A 21,683-nucleotide genomic window follows, 5' to 3' on the forward strand; every position below is an offset into this window, starting at 1 on the left:
TTATCGCAGAGATAGGGTTTTGAAAAGCCCCAGAAATGGTATAGATTTAAGCACTTAACAGATTAGTGCCACATATTGTAAGCTTGTTAGACGATGCACGAGATTATAATTTAACTAGCACAATTTAAATGAGTAGTAGAATTCTACTGTTGCTGTCTTTCCGATGGAAAATCCCAATTGGTATTTTAAAAAGATACGAACGCTCGAAATTGCAAGCATCGAACTAAAACGGCGATGGTAAATACACGTAAAATATTCCAAGTATCTGTTGAATGCCAACGAGCAAAGGCAGATTTATGAAATGAGGCCACAGCCTTCAGAAATCTGCCTGGATGAGGCCTCCCTTTACGAGAAGAGCGACTGCAGGACTCTAAACCAGTTGATTGATGCTGCCGCCTGAAGCCACTAGAAGATATAATATTATCCAAATCTATGTAGATCACCAACATGCTTCGATTACTCCAACCGCACTTTTCCATATTATTCAGATTCTGTTAAAAATAAACCAACTTGTACAACCTCTGTAAACTGCAAAAAGTACCATTTCTTGAGATGGAGAAATGAAACAATTGGGTGGATTACTTTGAAAGTTCTTAAGAAAAGTTTATCAATTTATTGAAAGGTATTTGTATTTTGTTAAAAAATGATTGAAGTTCCTTGCTATTAGTCCTGTCAGGTTTAAACATTTTATGTTGTAGTTTACTTGAATAAGAGAATAGTTTTAGACGTATTTCTGTATCTGTAGTATTCATTGAAACATTGTAAGATATTTTTGAAAAGGTTTAAGTTGCTTTACTCGAGAATGCACCCAGACTCGGTTGTTATTTTATTTTTGTAAGTTTTTGTAAGTACCTAACTAATGTCTTTGCGGCATATCGCATTCAATTCAATTGTATAAATTGTATAAATCTCGTAATACCATTTGTCAGAGTTTTTTCCCATCCCTGCGCTTTTCCCCGCTTTAGCGGGACTTGTAAAAATTTTGGTTACAATATTTGGTGATTATTATTTACATGTAGGCGATTTCAGTGCAGTTCATAACTTGAATATAATTTTCTTTTTAAACTTAACTTAGCGTACTTATGAGTAGTGAAAAAGTGTTGCTTTGGAAACCCGTTTCGGACGTAGAACAAAACGCATATCTTAGGTATACAAAAAGAGTTCTCATTTAACACAAAAAATCGTGCAGCGTTTAGGATGAAATTGATTTTGCCAAACTTTTAAGCCATTCAGTCCCATTAGCAGGACCCATACCCATTACATTGTTTAAACTATGTATGTCTTCTTCGTCCTGTTCGTATCCAATTTTTATGTCGTGCAATTTAAGTGAAGCACGCGATTCAGTTTGGTTTCGCCGGGGCAGGAGGCTCATCCGTGCATGACTTACATATCTGTGCCGCCTCGAACATCCATATGTCGGCATGAATTATGGAAACGCTTGCCCCGGTTTCAGAAGGATTCGGGGAACTACCTTTTTTTTCGTTGACACCTTGCCCTAATTGATTGTTGATGTGGTTCAGACCCTGACCTCGCACGAATCCTGCAGACGGCAGTTGGAGGTCCTGGGTTCCGCAGGTGATTGAATTTGCTTAGGGTATTGCTGAATTCGGAACTTGAGGGGCTTGTTCTTTGGTCTAGGAACATCTTATCCAATTCGTTGCTGATGTTTGCTTTTATGGCTGAGAATTCCGTTTTAACTTAGAGTGTAAAACAAATGTAATCTTAAATTATTTACACAGTAGTCATAGACGCTGCGATATGATACAACAGGTTACTTAAGGTTCGATTAGGTGTGCGATGGTTCGAGGTTCGAGGTTCGAACAAACAAAGCCTACGGTGCAGAGCATTATCATAGGGATGTGTGCGCTTAGAGCCTAACTAATCATATGATTATGATAATAATGTACACCGACTAATGATCTGATCAATTCTGATTGGGTTTCTCCGTGCGCCGGATTGTACCTGTACAATCCGTCAGAGCCACGGTCAAATGGGAGCGAGCCACCCTGAATACGGCGAACTTCTAGCTAAGCCTAACTAGCTAACTACAGTCAATATCCCTATGGGCGCACCAGTAGCCTGTCTATGTGCTCCAGGTTCGTATTCTTGTAGCGCGTCCTGTTCAGCGGCTGACCGGGTGCGTTCTTCTTCGTCTGCGTGTGCCATGTGAGAATCTATAAATGAAGTGGATTAGCCGTAATCAAAAATGTAATTAGCCACCTTTAAGCCATTACTCACATCTCTGCAGTCGTCGGCCAGCAACTCGATTTCCGCATCGGCAAGTGGTGCCAGACTGCGAAGGAAGCCATCCTCCTCGTAACCCGGCTTGAAGGGCATCTGGGCATTGGGACGCTCCTTCAGAAACTTGACGCTCACCGCAAATCCAGCCATGTCCACTGGATACTTGCGGCCTCCGATCCAGCCGTCGTAGTACCCCACGAGCTTGCCCTCCTGAATAATGGGGCTGCTCACTCCGGTCTTTGTGACCAGGCCGACTGGCCACATGGCCACCTTGCTGATGTAGCGCATCTGGACGGAATAAAAAATGAAAAAAAATTATGAAAAACTTAAAATATTAAATAAAGTGTCTTATTGATTGAATTTTTAATACTTAAAGTCAAGTCAGTGTGTCCACATATTTTACTACAGAACATTCATTTCAATTCCTTAATTTGCTGTACGAAGGTAAAACCCGCGCGGCTTTATCCGCCATTGATCCGAAGTGGGCATCCCTTGACCCCCAGTTTGTGTAAATTGTGGTTTATTCACCAGGAGGCTCGGAGACCAAGTTACCACCGCCCACCTGCTGCTCCTTGCCGTTGGCTTACCTGCTCGAATATGCTAATGTCGTAGGTGTTGTCGTCGTCGGCGAAGTAGAGCACTCCCTCGGTGGCATGTTGGCGCAGATACTCGAGGCCCCGATTCCGGTTGGAGACGCCACGCGGCTTGGCCTTCTTCGTCTGCTTGTACTTCTCCGGCATGGGCGCTACGGTGGCCGATGTGGCAATGGATGTGGAAGTGGAAGTGGAAGAGGAAATGGGTGCGATGTAGTGACTCGTAAATATCACTTGAATGTGTCCCGGACATGACACAGCGTTGGGGGCGGGAACTGGGTGGGGAACCAATACTCACCCACCATGTACTCGTAGGGCACTCCGATGCGATCCAAAGTGTGGCCCACCAGCGGATTCGTCTTGTTGGCGTCCTCGATGACCAGCCAGAGTAGATTCACCACATGTTTCAGCGTATATCCCAGCCTGGTGAGCTCCGCCAGCTGCTCGGGTCGTCGGTAGGTGGGAGTGATTATGTACAGGGGCGGCTGTGGGTCGAGTTGATTTGAGTTGAGTGTCATTAGGTTATCTAACGCCGTGGACTACGGGGCGTATGTGTGTGCACTGCACTTGGACTGGTTAGGTCTAGAGGTGGTGGTAGTTGGATGACTAGGTGGCTGGATGGCTGGGAGATTGGGTGATTGGGTGCCTGGTTGGCTGAGTGCCTCGTTAGGTGCCAGTGGGTGGTGCGTAATGCGGCGTGAGCTTCTTTTTATGAGCAATTATGCAAATTAATTTACAGCCCAATGACTTGACTAGGCGAAAGCGAGCGAGCCACATCCGCCCATCATTGCCGCAAGTCGTGTGTCTGGGTTCTGGTTAAGCAATATGGGTCGCCTTTCGCTTGTCAAAGGCACTCGGCGAAATTATGCAATAAAGGAGGCAAAATGCATCCTTGAATTAAACACTTTTTTTCTGAGTAGAGCAGATGTTGTTAGAAATTAACAAATTAAAAGCTGGGCAAATAAATGAGACCTTGGTCAACGAAAAGTTATTCAAGGAAACCAATGAACTCTCCACCTTTTCAAAGTTAATGACGTTTTAGTTTGTAAATTAAATAATTGTAAATAGTTTCGAGTGTAATTCACAACTCACATGTATTAAGCACTCGTTCTAGATATGATGTGCCTGTGAACCAGTGGCCCATTGAACGACTGACGTTGAAAATAAATAAACTGGCGCACTCACTTTGCAAATTGTCCATTGTTGACACACATGCACACATGCACACCCACAACACAACACAAACACAACACCACCCCATACCACCCACCCACATGCAAGGGGGTGGAAAATATAAATGCATTCATTTTGCAAAATAAACTCGGATATTCAAATGAATGGAGGAAGATAGAACGGATCAAGGGGCAGGGTGGCATGCAAAGTAGCTGGCCTTTCGCAATATCAGCTGATTTCATGTAATGGATCCCCATTGGATTGCTTATATGGAAGGCCATATGAAATGTTTCATATATTATATATTAAATGTATAATTGTTGCAAGATTATAGTGCTACGAGTACCATAACTGAATTTCCCCTAATAACCTTTTGAACTGTGTTAAAACTATTTAGGTAATAGTAATAGTGAGTTAAAGAAAGCGATCAAGTCAGAAATCTTAACTGGTTGCTTGCCAGGACATTTTTATACCGAACTGCAAGTAAGCCGCAATTAGTGGTTTTAATTTTGCAAGTATTTTGGATATGCTGATAAAATTGTATTTTATATTAGGTATATTAGGTGTGCACACAAAAAACCATCTCATTGCTGATGGGCTTGACCGTTGACATTGAGTGCAGGGCACTGGAATCGCTGTTAGTGGATGCAACTGGCGCGTGAATATTTTCAATTGGCTTGAATTTTGCATAAATGTGGAATCTAGATCAGCAGCAGGCAACCCTCTTTCAGTGGCCACTTTCAGCCGCATTCAACGCTACTGATTTTTCTATATATTTTTCCATTTCATTCAGCTGCAGCTGGATGAGGTTTTGGTTTCATTTTGGTACTGGGTGTAGCAGTGCAGTGCAGAGCAATTTTCAAATTAGGCTCATGCCAAATTAATGGTAAATGAGTATCTTTTGTTTGCCACCAGTTGCAGTGGCACACCCGCACGCAGTTAGCGTGGCTTGTTGGTTAATATAATGCATGCGATTAACCCAGAAATGGTGATACGTATTGCCGGCAACCAATTTGCACATGCTGGCCAACAAAAGTCGGTTAGATAAACAGCGTAATTTGTGCGGCACAGCGTCCCTTTGTGTTTGTTTGCCTGGCCAAGTCCGTTGGTAATATATTTCCATTTAGGATTTTAATGAGACCATAATTAACGAACGAGTGGCGAAGTTGGTTGGCGAAATGTGGGGCACATTTGTCACCATGTTTCTGCTTCGCTAAATTAGCGCAGAATATTTGCACTTATGTCTGCACAGCTACTGTGTTTTTTTTTTAATCTGTGAGATGTATTACTTTCCCATAACAGCTTTGTATGTATATTATAAGAACTAGCCCATCCAAATTTATTTACATTTAGTGCCGAAATGAGCACATTTGTTAGTAGCCATTGGCAATTAGGAAAATGAAAAACGGGGTGAGAAAAAGCAATAAGTGAGTGCAAGGGCAAACTTTTTAGTTGGTATTGAATGGGGCAACAAGTGCAACACCCAGTTATCGAATAATGACAAACAGCCACATGTGCATGCGTCAAGTGAAAATAATATGCAGATAAGCTCGAAATGCACTTTCGAAGATTAAAACGGAAAAACTGAAATGCGGGAGGAGTAAGCGATAAATATGGTAAATTTGATTTTTTGTTTATTGGTGGATGTTGTGAAACTCGCGTCACAGCGAGGTAAATGTGTCTTTAAGTGCATGAAGTAGCTGAGCAGATTTAAAAAATCGAACACTAAATGCATTTTAAAAAATTGAACACTTAAATGGGTTTATCTGAAATTTTCCTGCCAATACTCTGAATCACTTGGTTACGTTACTGCAACTTTATCTTCAGCACTGTGATATTTTTAACTTTTTGAAATATTTGAACCATAATTATAACTATTACTATTTGTTTCTCCAATTTTGTGAGTAGGGAAATAAACATTAATAACATTTGTAAAGTTCAATAGGAAAGTTCACACCACAGAATAATTTCAAAATACATTCATATTTTTCGAATTTCGATTTTTGATATTAACTTGATTTTGAGAATTTTTCTTCCGTGCATTTTTTACGTGCTCTATGACTATGATTATGTCAATATATTTACGGGCAAGGATGCGGCAACGAATGTTGGTCGAGTCTTATGGCCGTTTTCCATGTGGGAGGCAGTGGGCGTGGTCGCCGCGGACAGTTTGGCGCTTGTTTTGGCTGAAGTTATTGTTGTTGCTGACAATTTGGTTGTGGCCAACCCACTGGCTGTTGTTCTTGTTGTGGTTGTGGTGCTTGTTTTCATGGTTGCAGTCTTTTGATGGCCACCCAACGATCCCGATCGCAATTCCGATAAGGGCGATAAAAATGACGGTGTTGTGGCCACTAATGATACCATGCGAATGGATGAGGTTGAGGATGCACCCAGTTTTTGGCCCACACTGCCCACTGTGGCGGTAGTAGTGGTTGTAGTTGGTGTCGTTGGCGCTGTTGTTGTTGTGCTTGTTGTTGTGGAATTGTTAATGGGATTTGAGGAACTATTGGACATTAGCAGGGAAATGGGTGACCACAAATATGAGGCGATATACGAAGATGATTTCTCTTGATGCTACCGTTTAGTTCACAATAAGTGGGTTAGTGAAGATCGGGGAAAATAGAAAAAAGAACACACAGAAAACATTTCAGTAGTATTTCAAAGTATTTGCTCTAGTTATTGTTTCGTGAGTTTGGGAGGGGGAAACAAAAGAACCACCTTTTTAAACACAGAGTTTAAGCAATCTTTAGTTTATTTTAACAGCACGTTCTACTCCAATCTTAACTCTACGTTTAGCTTTTTAACACCTGCCCTTTCATTTCGTGCTTCTATACACATTTTATTGCACTTTAAACAAGTATTATACACATAAGTACAAGTACATAATCTGTAGCTATTGTTACCAGTTTCTTTTCATGATACTTGTAGTTTCCCCAAAAATATCACACCTATGTTATCTTCATGGTTTTGTTGGGGCTTGTATGGTTCACGTTCTATTGTTATTTCTTAGCAAAATAAACAGAACATGTTCCCACGATTTATTCATTATATTAAATAACTTTCAATTAAAAGTCTTAAGCTTACATTCAATTTCATTTGTTTTCAGGCCACGGCAGGCAATAAGTGTCCCATATTTTAGATTACTTTACTCGACTTTTCGTAACCAGAGAATGATATCTGACCGATATCGCTCCAAGGCCGATGTGATATTATGTGAAACTGATATTTCGGAATATGTGATGAAGAAATTTTTAGAGAATATAGTGCAATAAAAAACCGGCAACTTTTAATTAACAAAAATTATCACGCAGATTAAAAGGGAATCATATTAAATCCTATTTTTCGTAGTGCTACACTTTTATTAATATTAATAACAAGTTAAAATATATGATGTACTTTTTATAATCAACTAAAATGTGGATCACGTCAACACACGAGTATTGATGCCATGCCCGGTTGTCTAGTTAACAAACAAATGTCTAATCAAATTTTGTTAAAACATACACTAGGCATGGAAGTTTCTCGCAGTGCACATATGAACTCACCTTGACAACTTCGCTGGCGGGGAAGGGTTCGCGGGATATGTGGTACTGATAGAGCGCCATGTAAATGCAGGTGGTCAGGATGAAAATGGTCAGGTACATTTTGATGGATTTGCCCAGTGACATCTTGCTGGTGCCACTCATGTTGCCACTGCCACTGCCACTGATGCCACTGTACGTGCCGAGGCTGGTGTAGTTGCCGCCCTTCATCCTAGTCGTCCTGGAATCGTCCTGTTGCGCCTGCAACCTGTGTTGCACTTGCTGTTGCAAGTGGTGATTTCTTACGTGTTGGCCGCGTTACACTGTCTTGGTTTTTCGGTAGCATTCGTTCGTTTTCAAATTTGTATAATATCTTAGCACTGGCTCTTTTTGTTTGTCAACTATGTCGTTTCGCTGTCTTTGCGGTTTTGATTTATATTATGCCATTCTATTTACTGACTATCTGCCTTCAACGCAGAGTCGACCGGAAGGGGCGGGACGGAGGCGGGGCCAGGGCCGGGGGCGGTGTCAGGGGGCGGGACGGTCGACGATAGGGCGTGCTGCTCGAAACGCAATGAATTCTGAAATTGTATGGTTATTATGTTTATACTGGCTTTATCGCAATCGCTTCTTCATGTATCCATATGGGCATACATATATACTCGGACATACAAGTATATGCATATATACTAGGCAGCGATATCGGGTTTTCTTAATGGCTTAATCGCACTCCAAATTTGGGAGATGTTGAAACTAAAACTTACAATTCATTAAATTATTTGGCGCATTGGAAACCTGAAAAAAGTTAGAAAATTAAGAAAAAGTTAGTGTCGTGAAATTATACCTAATTACAAACGTAAGTATGAAAAGTCTTTTTTATATTTTATGCAATTTAAAAAATCATCAGCAAAAGTTTTCTTGACACCGAAATGGCATAAAAGTGTCTTAAAAGTCTATATGATTTCGTATCTAGTATCGGCTTATCTATAAACCGAAACATTGAATCAACTCAGCTTTAATTGTTTTTTTTATAAACATGTACAACATATCATCCATTACTATCAGCTCTTCGTTTTTCGCAAGGGAATATTTCGTAAACAAATTAATTTCAGAAGAGATAAGACTGAAAGCATTTATATGATGTTGTGTTATCATTTAATTGAAGTGCGGTTTTAATGAAAATTGTTTGATACGGGTTTGCCTAAATTTTGATTGATTTGGGTTTTGGCTTTCACACCATAGGGAATTTAATTAACTCATCGCACCGCATTTAAGGCGCTTAAAATGAAATTCGAAAAAGCTTATTGCAAATGCCAGTGCCATTATCAGCTATTGGTAATTGTATTATGATAGCATATCCTAACGAGTTTATCGCAATTCAACCGATTTTTAGTCCGTTTCAAGTGCACAAGCTTGTTAAATTCGTGTCCATATCAATGCATTGTATTTGCATGGGCTTAATAGCAGAACAAGATTCTTTAGTGAAAGGGATGAGTGCAGATGGGTGGTATATATGAGTTGTACATCAATCACTTTGGATGCATACATAATTACTATTGATACATATGCATGTGTGTATGTCCTGATTAAAGACATCCATGTAACATATTTAATAAATGTATCACTTGAGGAGATAGCGTTTTTCCTGCTGTTGTGCTAATCACTTGTGCCCAAAGCCACGACCTCCTAACCCTTTCGACTCCACTCTCCACTCTGCCATTGTAATTTGCGCAAAGTTGTTAACAACTGCCTGGGGAAATGAGAGCAGGGGAAGGGGTGCTATCAGCTGGTAGCGGAAGTTGTTTTCCCGCCGACCTACAAGCACATGCACTTATATGTGCACATGCAGACAGCCTGTATATATATATACAGTACGTATACGCCTGTGGTACGGGCACCGGCGATTCTTACAGACTTTTCCAATTATGACGGGGCGCGGCTGTTGGGTCTCGCGTGTTTAAGCGATTTTAAAAACCATTTTCGCCAGTGGTGCCGCTGTTTTTGATATGAAAGTTCAATGGCCAATTCGAAATGTGCTGCGCTTTGCATGATTTCAACAAAGTTGGGCGCCGTTTTGTTCTTCGCTTTAGTTCCATTTGGTTTTGTTCTCTGCTCTGTTCTGTTTCCCATTATTTTCAATCTGCATGCAATTAAAGTGTGCACCCGCGGTTACAAAACCTATTTTGCAAATCACTTGTTAAGCTGTTGTTAATGTTTAAGTGATTATCTTTGCGCAATCTTTGCACCATTACCATCTATACGGTATACAGTTTAAACTGTTCACTTAAAGCTAAGACTCAGCCGAATTAGATATAAAGATATTAAGATAATAAAGCACTTCATAAATGAGGAACGGTCCCACAAAACAATATACAGCTCAAAGAATGATAACAGATGGCATGCATTAAATCGATTTATCGGGAATAGTTAACCAATTGGGACATATGTAACATGGTACTACATGTTTGTACCAGGCTTTGTTTATGGAAGTACCCTAAATTTCATAGTTATGGCTGCAATAAAAATGATTTCTAAGAATATCGACCAAAGGTACATTTATGTGATTTCTTATCACTAGCGTTATATGTATGTCCGATCGATATAAGCTAAAATAAATTGACATTGGCCCTTCAAAAGTAGACTTTTGAGAGGTGCTTGCGAAATGAAAATTTGATTGTCAGGCTGCCAACATCCTCGATAGTATAGTGGTTAGTATCCCCGCCTGTCACGCGGGAGACCGGGGTTCAATTCCCCGTCGGGGAGATGTTTCTTTTTTTTCCTTCCGAAATATTATTACCATCTTACCATTTCACTGTCATAAAATTTTTAATGAATGTGAATTCGTAACATGAAAGAAAATCCACACAAATTTCAATAGAACAAGCTATTTTAATGAATTCGTATGCCTTGTCTGGCCAAAGCCAGAGTGGAAAATGCAATTATCAACAAATACTGCAAATCTCTTTGTGCCCGCTGGCAGAAATTTCAGACTTTGGTTTTTAATGAATAAACAGGATAACCGACGGAGGGGGGATGGGACGGTGGAGGATGCGGAAACAGGATCACGGACCATGGCCGGTCGCCCGGAAATGGAAATCATGTTGGCCAAACGTCAAAGCAAGAGCACAAATGCACAAATGAAAAATCTGGACGGGTACAATTTAATGTCAGAACTTAACCCATTTACATGACAATTCCAGCACACCGAGGCCAAATAAAGCCGCAATGGAAATGGAAATGGAAACAACTGGATATATATGTGAATGCATCCCAGCCAGACGGGGCACATCAAGTGGGCATGGTTAAGTGCACTGCGCAAAATTATCAAGCATATACATTTTCATTAAGTTTTATACACAAATTACACGCAAGCATTGAAGTTACGCAGCTCGAAAATGGTTGAGAACATGTACTTGCTATTTTTATCCCCTCTTTTATCAGAATATTTTGGCTTTCAACGTTTTTATTTGCAGTCTTATTAAATTTTCCAGCTTCATTAATAATTATCCCAAAGTCTACCTCACATTGCGTTTATATATAATATATAAAAAAAACTTTTAAATCTGGTTGTGTTTTAATGGTACATTTCCCTGTGTAGTCGTGGGTGGGCGATGAAGTGCGAAAACAAAATACCGCACAAGTGGGTGCCAAGTGCTGACGAAGGGAAAGCCGGAAAATGGTGGCGCGTATGTGGTGGTTGGGGTGTGTGGTGTGTGGATGTGGAAGTTACGAAATGGAGCACTCTGCCATTGCCAGGGTTATGGAGTGCGGCGTCGAGGAGCTGCAGCGAGCACCAGGCACAGGCTCTCGAGCACCCGGATGCCATTCGAGAGCGGTGCCACGGCGTGTCCTTGAATGGACGCAACCACCCACACACACTAATACACACACACACACACGCAGACACACACACAGCTCCACAATGGTGGCACAGTGGGTGGCGAGTGCTCAAACACAATGGGGCACAAATGTCAGAGTGCAATATCACAATATTATATTTTCTGTAATGGCAGCATTAAAGATGTTGGCATTTGTCACGTATTGTCGACAGCTCATCCTCATCGAGCCTGACTTCTGGCACAAAATGTTGATAAACATGTTCTAAGTTGCCATAAAAAGTTTGCCTTTTGGAAATTCATTAATACAAAAACCTGAAAAAAAAAAACTAAAAACTAGATAGAATGCTATAGTCGAGTTTCCCGGTTATCAAATACCCGTTACTCGGCTCACATTTTTTTTCAAAAATGCCACTTCAAATTCAATTAAGATAGGTTGAGTTATGGACATTAGAGCTTCAGCCTTGGGACATTTTTTTGATTTTCTACAATGTTATCATCAGGAAAATTAAAAAAAAAAATAAATAAAAAAAAAATTAAATTTCTAAATTTGAATGCAGATTTTTAGAGAATTGCTCCAGAAACATTTAGAGGTATGCCACTTCGAAATGCGATTAAGATAAGTTGAGTTATGGAGTATAGAACTTCAGTCTTGGGCATTTTTGAATTTCTACAAAAATAATGACCGACAAAAGGGATTTATAATTGATTTTAATCGCGTTTAGAAAAAATGGTTAAAATAATATAAAATACAATAAAATTATTTTACTTGTTAACGTAAAGCAGAAATTCAAGTTCAAAATCCTAAAAGTAAAGTGCTTTTTAAATCCATTTCGAAGAGATACACGCCAAGAAGGACTCTTTAAGGATATACTACTTAAAACCATTCCATCCTTATACCCCATCACGCTTTCAATAATTAAAGTGAAAACATGCTATGAACGAGTGAATTGGAATTTTTGTGGCATGGCGGAATTCAAAGTGCTTTTTGAATGTCCGACCACTAGCTCGTTTTGCGGCAAGGACACGCATTTAGAAGTTGTTTCGGAAATGAAAGTGCCTCTCCTTTATTTCTATTTTCCATCCCGGGCCATTCAATTTCAGCACTTCAGCTATTTTCGGCCATAAGCACCAAATGAAATATCCCACTGTGGAGAGCCATCAAAATGACGCCGGCAATGCAAGTGCTCCTTTTTCATCATTGTATTGGTGCTCAGAGTGCTTATGTGCGTGCGTGTGTGTGCGTGTGTGTCTGTGCCTGGCTAAAACAATTGCATAATATCAGGGGCATGTGCATTTTGGAGCCGTGGTAACTGACCACCTATGTGCACCACTTCGGTTGCAGTGCGAATTTTATCGTTAATTTGTTCTTTTTACTAAGTTACCTGTTAAAATAACTATTTTCCAGTGAATGCAGAAAATGTATATTTCTTTTAATTTAGATCGGAAGATTCAAGTTTTTTCACCACCTCCCTTTGGGAAATATTTCCTTATTTATTTAAATGAATTATAGCTGTTCTCCGACACTTCCAAGCCCCTAGTTCTTCTGGCAAAACAGAGAGAAAGTTCCTTCCAGAGCTGCGAAATGTTCGCTTGAAAAGGGACTTCGCTTGAAGTTCCTCGCATTTTGATTTGTGTTGCAAGCTTAAAAGGAGCTTCAACCCGGACTTGACACATCGGCATTACCCAAGCACATGGCATTTATCTAAATGCGAGAGGGATTCTGGATTCAGGACTCAGGAGCAGGATTCTTCGAGCCAAGGACCACCCGCCAGAACATATTTCAAATTTAATGGATTAAGGAATGGATTTCCCGAGCGGACGGAGGGCGAAGGTGGCCGTATCTGAATGCCTTTATGGTCATGTGAGTTATAGTGCATAGAGTCATTTATATCCGGTTTGGTGGCAGCTCTCAAACGCAATCAATGGAAACGTGCCACAAATTCTTAAGAGCCGCGCTCCGGTGCTTCTATATATAAATATATATTTTTTGGAGTTCCCTGCAGTTCGTGCTTGATGAAGTGGGAAAGTAAGTGCATGCATGCAATCCATCAATATTGATGTATTTCATGTGCATACGAATATAGAGTCTGCGCTTTTAAATTCTTTGGCACATGGTTTAAAATTTACATTTTCTAAATACTAATTTCTTGTATAAGTTGAGAATTTTACATTCTATATAGTTATATAATTTAAATCACTGAATAAATACAATAAACTACTGAGTCTTATAGTTGACTAAATGGTTGTTTACTAAACATAATTTTTGGTTATTCCGAAATAATCCACCAACAAATAACACGATCGAATTGATTTTCGCTAACATGTGTCAAATGAATTGTTCACGCTGAATAACCCATGAAAATTAGCACAATTTTAACACTCTTTTCAGTATCTTCTATATTTAGCTTTGCTTCAACCCAAATGGCAAAATTATCAGTAAGCCCATTTTTCTAAGTTGATTTAAACTTCACAAAAGGTGGTGTGCTGCTTCGTACAGTGGTTTCGATAAACTAAACTAAAAAGGGAAACCTCTATAGATAAGTTTCGTTGCAAATTACCCATCACAAATTGATTAATAACCATGCTACACATCGCAGGGTCTAGATTTCTAGCCATAAAAGAGTCAAACAGTGGGGCATTTATCAAATCATATATGCCACACAACCATTCACCTATTCAGATCCAATTTGCCCGAATATTGTGCGAATAAAGGGAAATGTGTGCACCGCATAAAATCAACTTTACAGCACATCCATAAAATTGATGACAATAAATTAGTGGGCTGTGACTAATGTCTGGGTTGGGCTCGATTCGATGAGCTATTCGGCTAATGTCAATAAAGGACACAGTGGATAGAATTAAGGATATTCGGAAGTATTTATACACATTTCCGGTGGAAATTCGTCTGAAAACTGTAGACTGGAAACTGGGTTTCAATTTAGATGAAGGTCGATCAGGTTGTATGATAGTGCATTTGTTTAATTTTCTGTATATTTTCAATCCACTTAAGTAATCAGTAAATTGCCTAAGCAATAGCATTCAAGCCAAGCAGCTGTTAACATAAACTAACTAAGACAACAAGAGTAAGGTAGTAAACATATAGAAGAGTCAATATAAATGATATACCCACAGCTGTTCAAACTTTCAGATACTTCCTACAACTTTGAGCACGTTATCGCCCAAGTTGCTTGCCAATCCACTGTGGCCACCAGGTACTGCCAAATTCTAGGCCTTTCCGGCGGGAATCATCAATCGTTAGCGTCATCAATCGAACTTTGCGGATAGTTAATGGGGGTGGTGGGAGCTATAGGTGTGGGGAAAACTGTTGCGTGAACTTGGGTGCGCCTTTTCTACTTTTGATTTTTTTTTGGGGCGCAACAGCTGATATAGTCAGTTAAAGTTTGTCCCACAGGAATTCTTTTGTTGGGTAAACTATTTGAAAGTTATAATCAATGGTGTGACTGGAACTTTCTTCGTGATTTGCATGTTAAATCACATTCACCTTTCTTTTTATCACCTGCGACAAAACACTTAAGTCAACTAATTAGCGACTTAACCAACTTGTTTTTTGATAGCCCAGAGTTCGATTCCCACAGCAATTAGTAATCAGTTTTCCATTTTGATGTTATGGCAGAAAAGCACGAGAAACATTCTTTAATTTAATGAAAATAAACGACCCAATAAATATGGAAATCATAGCGTTGACTACATCATTCATACGTGCTCTTTTTTTATTAAACAAATATAATTGATGACTTTTCTATTATTTAACGCTTACTCATTAAAAAACTGATTTTTATGGGTAATAATTAAACAAAATTATCAGAGCATATTACACTAAGTCAAAATTCATCGAAATTCACGACTAAAGTGGGCGGTCTTTATTGATTGATTAATACCTGGAACTCACTGATTAGGTTGTCTAATCTCAGGGGAACTTTAGATGTTAAATTTCCTTAAGATAAATGCTATTATTTGTTGTATGTTCAAGAATTACCGGAAACGTTCCTTTCAGCGGATGTTTAAAAGAAAACCATTAAAGGAATGTGATAAAAAAGATATATGGTAAACTAATGTGAAAGGTAATTTCAAGAACAAACCCCATACTCGTCCATTTCGTTGTTTATATACTTCGTTACTATTCAGATTTTCCATTTCTTAAACACCCTGAAGAGTCTCTACAGACTTTGCGTTCAATTTATATGAATTTCGCAGGTTCCCAGTAATTTTTGGCACAAAGAAAAGCTGCAATAAATCAAACCTTCTCATGTTTGCCTTTCATTACCTGGCAAAAAGCGCAAGTGGCTTATCTTCTTTTAAAATGGCATCCTTTGAAAGGGGAGCTGCCAAGGGGGACATGGCTGGCTATCTGGGATGTGTCCAGTGCATAATCAAATTGAGTTTACAAAAGATTTCATTCTGGCTAAAATTGCTGAAGGGAAAACGAAACGAAATAAAATCACTGTATTCATTTGGTCTTGGTCAAATTGAGATTGCGCCAGACTTGGCCGAAGTTCATGGCTCTTGGCCAAAGGAGGAGGAAAGTGAAAAACTGTCCAAATTGCCAATTAAATTACAAGGAACGGCCAGAAAACAATGTGAGAAATGGCAATGCGGATACGGGCCCAATAAAAGACGAAAACCCAAACGGGTTCAAGGGGCCCCAGTTAAAATTGCATTTTCCAGGGGGGTGGTGACAACAGCTGAGCTGCGAAAGTCGCAAGCAAAACAGAGGAAAAAGCGCATTTCAGGATCCGGAACAGGGGAAAGCGGATGGAAAATGTGGGAAATCACATGAGTTGGCTGAAAAGGAAAAAAGTAGCCGCAGAGGCGCCGGCACTTGGCGCCGGATTTCCTCAATGATGACACACAAAAACAAAAAAACAAAGAAAGAATATAGAAAGCACACACAAACTTGTAAAAACTTTCTTTTCAGTTTGTTTCCCTACTTTGGGGTGATTTTGTGCTGGTTGGCCGCACAAAACTTGCCATTCTTGGCCACAAATTCAATTTACGTTTATTTTGCGAAAATATTGCCGCCGTCCTTGGTGTCCTGCCGCCCACCGCCCCCTCCCCCTCCTGTGAAGCTCCTTTTCACGCTCTGTTTTCTATTTTGCAGCACACTCATACACAGTTGGCATTTTTAATTTCCATTGCCGTTCGAAATTGCTTTTGAAATGGCATTTTAAAAATTTAATTGCCAAGGAAGATGCCTTGCAGCAGCGTCTGCGAGTCCTGTCCATTAGAGCAACTGCTTCGCCAAATTGCCAGTCACTGGCCAAACATGGAGAAAAACTTTTCAATATCTGGCGGATTTCTCTGCGATGCTGTAACTACTTGTATCTTCTGGATGGAAAGGACAAACGCATCAGTAGTAACTAAAAAACGTTACTTTAAATGGGCAGAATACAAAAGTTATAATTCCCAGCATAGGTAATTAGTACTATAAGTTACTTAGCAACTTTTTTTTCTTTCCAAGTTTTAATACATTTTTTGCTGTGCAAAAGACGGTGGGCCATGAGGCGTTCTCGTTTTCGTTTCTGTGTCATGTTTGTCAAATTGACTGAAGTGAAGTCCTTTCGCCCACATGCCCACCATCCCCTTGCTCCACTTGTAAAATGTCCTGTCCGCTCCTTGTCGCTCCTGTTCTGTTCTGTTTACGCAGTTGTTGGTTTCCTTTAGGCCACTGGCAGAAAAGAAAAACTGAGGAGCTCCGGCGATGGAAAGAAAATCAGAGAGTCTGGGAAAGCGAAGAGGATAGGAAAATGCAAGCCATGCCTATGACATTTACGAGGGGTTCTCAATGAATAATGCGGTAACTGGTTAGGAAATCCCACTTAAAACTAATTGAAATTGTGTTTGACACACTTTTTCTAGATTGAAAACGAAAAAGATCCGCTTACATATTACTCGTTGGATTGTGTAAGTTGAAAAAATCATTTAAGTTGTATGTTTTAAATATATTTTTTTATAACTTTTAAACTGAGTTATTAAAAGTTTTAAATAAAAAAATGGGTTTTATTTGAAACGAATTAAGTGCTAGAAATGGTTTCTAAAAAATAGGATAAATGAAAAAAATCTGCATAAAGCTTTAATGGAAACAAAGCTTCTTAGACAAATTTTCAGAGCTAACTTTTGCGAGCCAAGTTGGAACTTCTTTTGCCACGTTTTGAACTGCCTGTCAGCTTCAGGAGCAAACGAAGTATGCAGGACATTTGACAGTCTGCAGAGAGGAGGATTTTCCTTCTGAAGTGCGTTTCAGTGAAAAACACAAGAGCAGGGAAATCACGGGTAATGAGTGCGGACTTTCCACTGACGCATTTCAGCCGAATTTGCAGCTCTTTGAGCCAACCACTCGACGTTCGGGGCAGAAAATGAATAATAAAATGGCAATTAAGCCACAAATTGATTGATATGCAAATCTATCCAATTGCTGCGATGCCATATTTTTAAAGTGTTTATCAAAATTGGCTCGCATCGTAAAAAGTTATTCGCTCGACTGACGAGCGATAACAGCCTGCACATGAATTTTATATTAACATGAAAATGTGTATTATAGATCTTCCATACTAGCGTCCTATAAATTTAATTATTCTATCGTCGCCATTAGTCATCGTTAAAGTCGGTAAAGTGTAAACTAAATACTTTGATTAAATTATATTATATATTATACAAGAGATTAAAGTTTAGTTTTTGTATAATCCCACGGCACATTAGATTATTTAGTTTGTATAGTATTAACAAATTGAAACCACCATATGGTGTTCTGGCTTTAAAAGTGATTAGTTTTAATTTCTCATCATGAAAATCACTTTAATGGGGCACAAGCATAAGTTGCACAAAAGCTCCCCAGGCGAGGCTTACACAATAAACCTTTTTAAATACGCGAAACAAAATAACCAAGAAGGATTTCAACGCAATCCTAATTGTCATAATCACGAGGGGAGACACTTGAACGTCCTTTGCGGCGTCAAAAATTAAAACGTGACACAAATTACTCGCTCGGCCTACGTCCCCGCCGGGTGTCCTTTGCCCCCCTCCCCTCCGCACCCCGCTCACTCAAATGTCACTAACCAGGACATAGGCGTCCATAGATAGATGATGACGGGGATGACGGGGATGACGGGGGGAACGATGAACGTCGGGCAGGCTGAGCACTGGGCGGGCCCTGTTGTGACAACCGCACTGCGCCTGTCCCGAGGGGCGCTCCTCCGCCCCAGGATCTGTCCCGATGTCCGCGTCTCAGTCGGTGTCCGTGTCCGTGTCAGTGACGATGGATGCAATTCCTCATGCGCGTACGCCGGGAAAGGCCCATGATCACGGAAAAAAAATCAAGTCAATATGTGCATTAAATAGTTTGCTATTTATGAACTACAAATTATTTACGTTCTTTCCATTAAGTTCCAGTCAAAGTTCTACCCATGGATTTTGAACATACCACGTAATTTCTGCCAGTGCACGCCTAGTACAAAAGCCACCCACTACTTGTGCCGCCCCAACATATTGCCGCACCTCGGGGAGCCTTTGTTAATCATTTTGCCTCTGCTCGCAGATTTCGCACGCACGCACATGGGAGTGGAGCCAGGGGGTGGGGATCCGGGTGGGGGGCACTGGGCCATCATTTGCATATGTGCCTTCTACCAGAAGATTTTCAGGGAGGTGCACCTTCATCCACCTGCCCCGGGCCAGCTCAGCTGGTTTCTTTTATGATGATTGCTGGCATGTAGATTTGATATAGGGCTTCGGGCCCTTAAAGGTGTCCTCTTCAAAGGAAGGCAATGACATTTTTACCGACGGATTCCTGTTCTGGGTCCTCAAACTGATGCAAAACCAGCAGCTGATTTGGTCTTATGATCAAAATGTAACTATCACATTTATCGGTGGGTCAAGTACTGAAAAGCATGCCTAAAATAGAAAGCTGTTCAAGAATTCTTTAACATTTCCACATGTTTCTTGTGGTCCAGCTTGGAATTTTTTGTATTCAAAGCACATAGAAAGAACACAAAGTTAAAACATATGGAACACTAAACACTGGAATGATAGAAGTTTATTTATTTCTTCTAAAACTTCTTACCAGCTCTAAACGTTTGTTATAAGTGATAGTAAAGAAATGGCTTTCTTCTTCAAGAAGCATTATAAGTTTTGACTAATAAGAAGTTTGTGACTTAAAGTTAAGTGTGTTTAACTAATGGTAATAAAATTAATGTACCAAAACAGTTAAGCTGCAAAGATATTGAATTTATTTAAATGCCAGATGCACTCAAATGCACTACAAATTTATGGGCCATATACTCAAGTGTGAAAACCTGCGTTCTCGAACCTTAAGCACTGAACTTGCCACCATATGTTTTCCTACTGTGAGGAAGTTCCACACATGCTTAGCCACTCCCCCCATACCCTAAGACGCCCCCTAAGCCCACCGCGACTTTTCCACAGCCTTCTAGCCCGTTTGCCGACCACTTCGTTCGCTCACTTTTTTCACAACCCATTAGCAGCTGCTCACGGCGACGAGCAAGGAAAATCCAGCACCCGCTAATAGAAAATATCAAGCAGTCGGCACACACATGCGAACTTAGCTCCACGCAGAAAAATAAATAAATAAAAAATACTGCATATAATGTATTGATAGTGAGTTTTGACAACTCAAGGCTGAGACGCGGCTTAGTTTTCAGGAATTATGCAAATACATAATAGCAGTAAAGTAGAATGACTGCCGTAACTGAGTATGATTTGTGGAATATCCTTTGTTTATTATTATCTTAAATTAAATTACTTTTTCATAATTTGAACTGAAAATGCTGTTATGGTATCATTAATTTTTGGCAGCTCATTAAGACATTGATCGATGGAGAAATATAAGAGCAATCAATCACAGATAGTGCTGCAAACTTAATTTCCTAAAGTGATAGGCACTTGATGTAAAAAGTTTCGCAATTGAAATGTTTTTGCGAGTTGTATTCGATAAGAAAATGGTACAAAGCGATATTTTGTGCCGTGTGCGGGGTGGCATGTGGCACTATATATAGCACTCACCTGCAGCGTGGAACTTCTGCTCGCCATTTGGCTGGATAACGGAAATCTCTTTTGGCTGCTCATCAAAATCGGGGATACAGCCACTTTCGGTTTTTAGTGCCGACTTAAATTTTTGTTTGTATTTCTATGGATTTTCCAGACTGTCTGGCTGGGTTTTTTCGTCTTATTTTTGAAAAGAGCAAATGTTTTCAGCAATGGAAGTACCCTTATGTGTCCCTGTTGTTTATGTTGTTGTTGCCGCTGTTGCTGTTGTTGCTCTAACGGTTGCCAAAGCAACAACAAAAAAACTTGGCCAACAGGGGCGGCTAAAAGCAAGAACAACAAAAACATCAGGTGTGAGAAAGCAACACACACACACACACATACACATGTGTGCACACATAGGGCAGGACTCGCCAAGTGTAAATAGAGTAATAAAAAAATGTAGGGAAATGAAACAGGAAAAGCATGCGGAAGAAAAATCGAAGCAAGTCCTGCGAGAGAAAGAGAGAGCGGCTCAACGAGCAAAGGAGAGAGAGAGAGAGAGAGAGAGAGCGCGTAAACTTTCGCCTTTTTTGTTTATTTCACAGACACACACACACGCACACACTTTTCCAGGATGCGGCTTTTTTAAATTGACCGACTCGATAAATTTGCATTTCTCTTTGCCACTCATTTATTGCTCTCCCTACTTATTTCGGTTTTTATATCCAGCGTCATTTTTGTTATTTTTAAACACGCACTTTGCGCAACTAACTGTAAATGTACCGTACACCACCCGCACACGAAGTCTGCAAACTGGAGTCGTTCAAATTTCTCGAAATAATTCTCTAACTCCAGCTGCATTTGTTCAACAAACTTGTTTATTTAGGTATATTGTTTGCTGGCTTTTAAGCCAATCTCCGTTCAGTTTATTTGGTACTTCCTATTTTGTTGAAAAATTCAGACGAACCAGCTGCGCGGACGAAAATCGAGCAATAACATAGAGCGTGCTCCGCAAAGCGTTTAAATACACTTTTCTTTTAGGGTCGTTCGAACTCCCGCAAGTTCGAAGCCTTGAGTTCGAGGCAACAACAGTGCGCAGTGGTTCGAATGCATAACATTCTCACGATTTCTGTAATCGTATTTCGTATGTTAGAGGCTATAACATATAAAAATTATAATTAAAATAATATAAATAATTATGTTTTTTTTTTTAAATAAAAATTGGCAGCTGTGACATATTAATTATTTTTAGGTTAAGACTAAATAGTATATGTGTGCTATTTTTTTTTTATAAATAATATAAAAAAGCTTAATTCTTC

At 39.8% G+C, this 21,683-nt stretch overlaps 1 protein-coding gene and 1 non-coding gene across 6 annotated transcripts; one reads left to right on the forward strand and one right to left on the reverse strand.

Annotated features, from left to right (window-relative positions):
- Window positions 1-578: 578 nt before the first annotated feature.
- On the reverse strand, window positions 579-21,423 carry LOC6543812 (galactosylgalactosylxylosylprotein 3-beta-glucuronosyltransferase P). 5 transcript variants are annotated; one of them, XM_026976801.1, is made up of 9 exons: window positions 21,148-21,419; window positions 20,401-20,562; window positions 8,293-8,323; window positions 7,553-8,109; window positions 6,093-6,581; window positions 3,133-3,319; window positions 2,829-2,986; window positions 2,239-2,529; window positions 579-2,174 (listed from the first exon to the last, which is right to left on the reverse strand). In XM_026976801.1, exons 4-9 carry the CDS (start codon window positions 7,757-7,759, stop codon window positions 2,061-2,063), a joined length of 1,446 nt encoding a protein of 481 aa, XP_026832602.1. In that variant the 5' UTR covers window positions 7,760-8,109; window positions 8,293-8,323; window positions 20,401-20,562; window positions 21,148-21,419; the 3' UTR covers window positions 579-2,060. The 5 variants fall into 5 exon arrangements, with proteins under 5 accessions (XP_026832602.1, XP_001972361.1, XP_026832601.1 ...); XM_001972325.3 differs by having other exon boundaries at window positions 20,990-21,418; XM_026976800.1 differs by having other exon boundaries at window positions 20,986-21,418.
- Trnad-guc lies at window positions 10,220-10,291 on the forward strand. Its single transcript has one exon. It is a non-coding gene; the product is annotated as a tRNA-Asp (tRNA).
- Window positions 21,424-21,683: the final 260 nt, after the last annotated feature.

This window comes from Drosophila erecta, unplaced genomic scaffold (genome assembly GCF_003286155.1).
Source record: "Drosophila erecta strain 14021-0224.00,06,07 unplaced genomic scaffold, DereRS2 tig00000021-arrow-pilon, whole genome shotgun sequence".
Lineage (NCBI taxonomy): Eukaryota > Metazoa > Arthropoda > Insecta > Diptera > Drosophilidae > Drosophila > Drosophila erecta.